This window comes from Vitis riparia, chromosome 16, assembly GCF_004353265.1.
Source record: "Vitis riparia cultivar Riparia Gloire de Montpellier isolate 1030 chromosome 16, EGFV_Vit.rip_1.0, whole genome shotgun sequence".
In the NCBI taxonomy this organism is placed as follows: domain Eukaryota; kingdom Viridiplantae; phylum Streptophyta; class Magnoliopsida; order Vitales; family Vitaceae; genus Vitis; species Vitis riparia.
In genome coordinates, this window is record NC_048446.1 from 16258268 (window position 1) to 16265962 (window position 7695).

The 7695-nt window shown below is 30.2% G+C and overlaps 1 protein-coding gene across 1 annotated transcript; it reads right to left on the reverse strand.

Moving 5' to 3' along the window:
* Window positions 1-71: 71 nt before the first annotated feature.
* On the reverse strand, window positions 72-2614 carry LOC117933500 (L-idonate 5-dehydrogenase). Its single transcript, XM_034854880.1, has 6 exons — window positions 2412-2614; window positions 2262-2329; window positions 1921-2157; window positions 1494-1784; window positions 1141-1328; window positions 72-491 (listed from the first exon to the last, which is right to left on the reverse strand). Exons 1-6 carry the CDS (start codon window positions 2533-2535, stop codon window positions 299-301), a joined length of 1101 nt encoding a protein of 366 aa, XP_034710771.1. The 5' UTR covers window positions 2536-2614; the 3' UTR covers window positions 72-298.
* Window positions 2615-7695: the final 5081 nt, after the last annotated feature.

Sequence of the window (7695 nt, forward strand, 5' to 3'; positions counted from 1 at the left end):
GGGAATGAAAAGAATGTTCATGCTTGTTTGGTTAGCAAGAATTTGGAAAACATTTTGATGAAGGAAGAAGATAAATAACAACATAGCCTAGAATATTTTCATAGAAAACATATCACCCCATGCAAATAGTTAAAAGAGAGAACAATAGTTTATTACTACATAATATCCTTCAACAATCATCCATGAGGATGATTGTTGTTTATTTACCATGTAGATTACTATCGGTCTCCACAAACAATAGATAGATGAAATCAAAAGCAGCAAGCTTCATCGCCTAGAAACATAGCCTGATCTCCATTTAGAGATTAAACATGACCTTGATAGCATTACCCCCACGAGCACTGGTTTCAAAGGCTTCCTCCACATCCTTCTGTGAGAAAGTAAACCTGTGGGTTATCAGGGGTTTAACATCAATCTTGCCACTCCTCAAAAACTCAAGGCAGAGCGGCCATGTGTTCCTATAGCGGAATATGCCAACAATATCGACCTCCCTGTTGCCCCAAAAGAAAAACCACAATTATTAAACATACAAAATCAAGCCCTAAACAAAAGTAGAAGCATAGGATAGAAAGAAGATGGAGGTCGATGTAACTCTGTTGGGGTGGGGGTGTGTGGGTTCTTCCCAAATTCAACACCCAGAAGTATGGTTGGTTTATCAATGGAACAGTGAAAGTAAAAGAAAACCATGGTTTAAAATCTGGACTGGACTGGTCGGTCCGGACTGCACTATCCTCCAGCTGCCGCCGCCGCTGGAGCCGGCGCCTACGAGGATGCTGACAGTCCTCTGAATCACCGAATTGCAAAGTTGGAATATTGCATTTTATTTTTTTTCCTAATATTTAATATTTTATCGTATATTGATTTATTGAATATTCATTATTTATTATTCATTTCTCATTAAATCAATTTAAATTTGAATCATTTCCACTTTACTTTATTTTTATTTTATATTGATTTTTAAAATGTCCTATATGAGTTTAATTATTTTATTTTAATAATATATAAAATATATATTTTGAGGTCACCGTTCAGGTGTTCAAATCGGATCGATGATCAGAACCAATAACTTTTTGGGTTCTGAAAACATTGAGGAAAACGATCAAATATAGATGACAAACAGAGAAATCATAGATCAATTACCTGGCAGCAGCTGGAGTGAGAGGAACAGTCATCTCACTCTGGGCCAAACCCACAAGGCAAACTTTACCGCCTGCTCGAGTCGCGTTCAAAGCTGTTGACATGGTTTTGTTGAAGCCGACACAATCAAAGCTCACATCAACTCCAGTAACCATTGTGCTTTGTATTTTTGCCACTTCTTCATCTAGATCCTTCAGAGGTCAAAACCAATAGTATTGTTAAATGGAAAGAAATGGAATCCCTTACCAAATGATAGATTTTCAAGGCACTAGATATATGTGGTAACTCCTGGTTCAACACCCCTGATGCTTAGGCCTGGAATGAAGGAAATATACATGGAAATAGTTAAACCAAACCTGAATATTCGTTGAAACCCGGATAATATCGTCTGCGCCAAGATCTTTTGCAATAGCTAGTCGCTGATCATCTACGTCCACAAGGACAATCCTCGGCGCTCCAAAAGCACGAGCAGCCAGCATTGTGACAAGGCCGATGGGGCCTGATCCCATGATCAGTACGTTGGTCTCAGGGCCAACATTAGCACGGCGACAAGCATGGATGCCGACACTGAGCGGCTCACACATTGCTCCTTCCTCCAAGCTCACATTGTCAGGTAGTTTGAAACAAAGATTTGAAGGATGGACCACCTAGTACAAGAAAGAGCATATTGTCAAGGCCAGGCATCATCCCCAAATGGTCACTCCAAGCTAAAGGAAAACCCACATCAAAGAAGACCCAACAAAGCATAAAAACTAAAAGCTCTGTTTTCAACAGAGCAATTACCTGGTTAGCTAGAGAACCATTGGTTGGAGGAGATCCAAAAAACTTCATTTCTCTGCATAGATTGTATTGACCATTCCTGCAAAGACTGCATCGGTTACAGCTAATACCGGGCTCCAGAGCAACCCGGTCACCTACTACAAGATTCTTCACTTCACTCCCAACTTCTTCTATGATGCCAGCACACTCATGCCCTATCACCATTGGCTTCTTCACAATGAAATTTGCGCACCTCATTGTCTGATAAGATTGAGAAAAAAGAAAAAGGAAAAAACCCTGAATTAGTCTTTGAATCAAGAAGGTCTATAGTAGAAAGCAAATGAGAATTGCAGAGATGACTCCACCTTGAAGTGATGAACATCACTTCCACATATCCCTACAGCTTTGATCCTAACTCTGACATCATAAGGGCCTAAAACAACACAAAATTAAAGGGAAATTATGAAATGATACTTGAAAGAAAGAAAACACAAAGGGAGGAAAAGGAATGATACCCAGAGAAGGGAGAATGTAGGGTTGAATCTTGAGGGTCTTGACGCCAAGAAGCCAAGCTGCCATGTTCTCCTCTCCATGCTCCTTGCCTGAAACAGCATCCTCAGAATTGCCTCCTTTCCCCATCTCTCTTCCTCCCTCCTTCTCTCCCCTGCTTTCACAACTCACACACAAGAGCTCTGGACCCTCACTCTGAGCTTCTCACAGGCTTTATCCACCCAATGGAATCAATCCTTTTGGGTATACGTCCAATCACAGCCACAGCTTGTCAATTATTCTGATATCCTGTTGCCCCATGAGTTGCAATCAATACAACTTTTCCTTCTATAATTGTTTTTTTGTTTTTTCTCTTCAAATTTATCTCCCCGTAACAAAATGTCAGATTTCGTTTCCCTTCTTGGTTGAGCTAAAAGCTGTTTCCTCGTCATTTTCTCCTATTTCCACGTGTGACTTTTTCACAAGATTTTTTCTCAAATGTTAAGATAGCATAATTCTTTATTCCACCTCCAAGATTATCCCACATTTGAAATTTATTTCAAATTCAATTTAGATAAATATGAAGCAATTTATTTGAAATTAAATTTGGATAATCGTTTCTAACGATGCCCATCGGATGGGGGTTCCAAATATTCTTTTCTAAATCTCAGTTCGTACCATTTTAATACGAATGTGTTTGCTTTTATTATATAGAGAACGTATTCAATAATAAATGTTGGACAATGGTCCCATCTCCCAACTACTCTGTCTTAAATGGCTCCTCCCCTTTGGGTGGGTTTTTGCTACTCAAAAAGTATTTTTCCATTGGGAGGATTAAAAATAAGTATCTCCAAACTGAATCACCTTCAAGCATCAAAATATCGGTTATTTAAAAATAGATTTTAAAAACAGTCTAAAAAAAATTTTGTCCGAAATTTTATAAAATAAAATTTTATTTGAAAACCTAAAATATTTTTAACTTGTTTTTAATATTTTTATATATATTTTAAAAATAATTTTATACCTCGTATTTTATTTTTAATTATTCTATATATTTATATAATTATTTTTTTAAATAATTAAAATAATATTTTATAAAAACACTTTATTTTTTATTTAAAATAAATAAATAAATAATAATTTTTAATTATTAACTATGTTTTCTTAATTTTTTGTTTTGAACAACAAATAACTGTTATAAAAAATAGTTACCAGTCATCCTATAAATTAAAAAAAATAAAAAATAAAAACTAAACTTAGTAAGAAATCTCTCTCTATTTGCCAAATAGGTGAATACAAATTTTAAAATTTAGTTATTTACACAATGAATTTTGCTCCAAAATATACATACCTATAAAATTTCATCATACAAATTTTATAATCTCTTTTACTGATAGATAATTTGTTAAACATCCCCATCAAATATCTATTGACCCCTCCTCCCCACTTGCCCACCTACCCCACTTGTTTTTCTTTTTTTCTTTTTTTTTTTCTCTAATTTAAAAAAAAAAAAAATTGAGGATGACAATGAAGTGGAAAAGAATGAAAAGGAAAGAAAGGGAAAATAATAAAGATGTTATGTTGGGTTTTGATGAGTGTCGGTGGGTTGAAAAAAGAAAAGGGGGAAATCTTATTTTCATGCCTAAATAGGGTGGGGTTGGGGGGTGGAAGTGAAGAAATTTTGCATTCTTACCTTTAACGGTTGCCAAATTAAATTTGGTGTGGTGATGTTATGGAAACAATCAACATAAGTTGACCCATCCCAACATCAACTACCCTGATGTAATTGTTATAATTCTAATCAAATTTAATATTTATAATTTATATTATTATAAAATAAATAATTGATATTATTATAATAATATTTATTTTAAATGTTTCTTTTTTTTAAGTATTTTTAGAGGACAACACATTAAACATTAAATCGTGTCTATATTTAGAGTCTGTTTGATTATGATTTTAAAAAGCGTTTTTAGTTTAAAATATATTTTTAAAATAAATTTAGGTGTTTGATAAAATTTAAGAAATAGTTTTAAAAATATGAAAAATTATTTATAAAATTAGAAAATGATTTAAGTGGTTTTTCAAAATTTTAAAAGTGTTTTCTAAAAATTTTCAAATACCTATTTTTTTTTAAAAAAACGTTTTCTAGAATCATTGTAAAATAAGTTCTTATCCTGTCCTCTAAGTAAACACTTTCATTAAAAATATTTCGAGTAGAAATATATCAAATGCAATATTAAAGTAAGTTTGATAATGTTTTTTATTTAAAAAAAAACATTATAAAGTGATATTTTTAATATTATAAGTGATTTTTAAAAGTATTTTTAAAAATTTGTTAAACATCTTATTTAAAAATAATTTTCAGAATGTTTAATATTATTTTATTTTTATGGAAATAGATATTTCCGCTTTTATATTATTAAATTGATTAAACAATATAACTCCTTGGGCGGGATCAAACAAAAATTTAATCCTTCAAAGCTCCTTAAATTTGACTTGACCAACTTGGTAAAATCAAATCTCAACTCAAATTTGAAAAACAAAATATTATTGAATTGAACACTTGGGTCCGCGTATTTAACACGTAACCCATTTTAATTTAATTTTGATGACTCGGATTTGATGGGTATTTTTTGTCCTGATCCCAAAAGTTAGTTGTTTGTCCTTGGTGTGGCAAAACTTGTGAAAAGTGGCGCAATTTTTGTCATGAGAAGATAAAGGGTGGTACCACTTTTATAATAGAGACGCCCCTGTGAGGCTGCACATGTCATTTTATTATTGTATGCCAACCACAAGTAGTGGGGCCCACCCCTGACCCTTCAATTTTTTAATGCACACGTGGTTGGGCCCCTCCCCCACCCACGTTCAATTTTTATTGAATTTATCAATTATTTTCTATTTATTCTAGGTCTCAAATGGAATTTTGGGAAATGATAAGAAAGGAAAAAAAAAAAGGAAAATCTAAAAATAAATTTTATCCTATTAAGACTTTTAGATTATATTTCATTGGGAAAAAATTGAGACAAAAATGTTGAAGAAAGAAAATAAAAATTAAATTTAAAATAAATAAATTATTTTTATACATCACTTCAAATTCATTTCATATTTTTTTTCTTATATATAAATATTAAATAATTTAGAAATATATAAATTCTTAACTCAATTTAATTATATTTTTTTAATATTTTTTTTATTAATTTTTACAACCAAGCGTAACTTTATTTTTTATTTTATAATTAATATTAATTTTTATGTTAGGTACAAACCCTTCTTACTTTTTATTTTGTACTTAATTGATGTATTGAAAATTGATCTTCACTTGAAAAAAAAAAAAAAAAAAAAGGTTTGTGTTGTTTTGTCAAGCTTCATAAAGTTTTTCAAGTGGAATCTGACTCCAATGCTTATGATTTTCACAACTATATGAATGAAACAGAAATGATGATGATGGTCCATATAATGGGATTCCATATTTTTTTCTTTTTTCAATTTTATATTTTGATGGGTAAGGTTAATGGGATTCCATTTTTTTATATATATATTTCTTAAAACAAAAAGCTACATCATGATTGGGTATTTTCCTTTATCATTATTCATAGGAATATGCCAAATTACCCGACATATTCACAAGCATATTATTATTAGTATTAGTATACAAATGTCTTTGGTGATATCTGATTGATTGAATATGATATAAGATACGATAAGAGAAAAGATAATATATTTTATTTTATATATGCTTAGTAATGGAATAAGATAAATTACTCTATCGTTTATCATATTTTATCTTATGTTGAAACAGAATAAAGAGTGGGATAAAAATATTCATATATATCATCTTTTTTTTATTCTTTCTGCATTGAATATGTTAATCCTAAGTTAATATTTAAAATTTATTTTATAAAATAAAAAATTTTGATAAAAAATAAAACTTCTGGTTGAAAAATGATAAATAAAAAATATTTATGAAATATATTATAAACTAATTGTTGAGATATTAGAAATACTTTCTTTATATCATTCTTTCCTTATATCATTTAGTGTTGAGATATTAGGAATGTTTAGATATTATGAAAGTTGAGATATTAGGAATATTGAGATATTATGAATAATGAGATATTAGGAATATTGAGATATTAGGAAAGTTGAGATATTAGGATATTAGTTGTTATTTCTTTATATCATTCTTTCCTTGTATCATTCCTTCCCATTCTTAAAATGGTGATTATTTTACCCTCTATATATACTTTGTACATCAACGAATGAAAATATGAATGGAAAAAACTACCATTTATCAATTTGAAGACTAATATTAATATAATATTAGTAATATATGTATTATTGAATAACATAATATATAAAAAAAATTATAAAATTTAAATATTTTAATCATAAATATTATAAATGAAAGATAAATTTCATATTATTTTTAATTATTAAATATTGGAATATAATTTTTATTTTTATTTTAAACAAATATCGAATATTGAAAAGATAATATATTAAGATTCATGAATATTAGATTTAATATTATCATATTATTAACCCCGAGGGTTCTTCTAAGTAAGTTTTGATAATAACAAATCATGATTAGTTTTCTAATAAATTTAAATCCGGATGAGTTTGGGTTGTTACTTAAGAAATTCAATTAGAAAATCAAGTTAGATCAAAGAAACTCAAAGATAATCATTAAAGGATTAAAGAAGTGCAAGATCAAGTATGCTTAAAGGTCTTTCAAGTTTAGGAATCCTATATGAGATGTTCACTTGGGAGTACTTAGGATTTTAAATTCAATCCATGCATATTTTTCGTACTCGTCTTTAAGTCTTGAAAGTGCATATCTTTATAAGCTCAAGTTTTAATTCAAAGCTTTAGGCAAGAATCTTTCAATTAGGTATCATCAAGTGATTAAAATTATTGCCTAAGTGGTAGAAAGTTTTAAAATTGAGAAGGATGGGTTTTCCAGTTAGGGAATAGGTCAACTAGTTACATTTTCTTGGTCAAGGTCCGATCAATGGGGCATTGAAATTTTGTCTCTCATCCAATAAACTTGTCTTCTCACCTTCCCAATCGAGCTCCCAACAGTTACTTGTTAAATATTTAATGTCCAAGGGTTAGTGAACCAATTGACTTGAGCTTGAAAAAGCCTGTTGGAGCACTTTTTAGTATCCCAAGTTGGAAACTTATAAATTGAGAGGTTCACTTCATTTATGAAATAGAGAACATTTGTTTTAAATTTTTTACCAACCTATTTCTCATATTAAAAATCTCTCATTCTCTTTTTGTGCATTTAACTCTCATTTGCAAATC

What these genes read in the sequence shown, in the direction of transcription:
- LOC117933500 (XM_034854880.1), bottom strand. Translation starts at nt 2,535, where the DNA reads ATGGGGAAAGGAGGCAATTCTGAGGATGCTGTTTCAGGCAAGGAGCAT. An exon ending in GTGATGTTCATCACTTCAAG is followed by an intron (nt 2,158 to 2,261) that starts GTGGAGTCATCT and finishes CAATCTTATCAG; the next exon opens with ACAATGAGGTGCGCAAATTT. An exon ending in CTCACTCCAGCTGCTGCCAG is followed by an intron (nt 492 to 1,140) that starts GTAATTGATCTA and finishes TTGGGGCAACAG; the next exon opens with GGAGGTCGATATTGTTGGCA.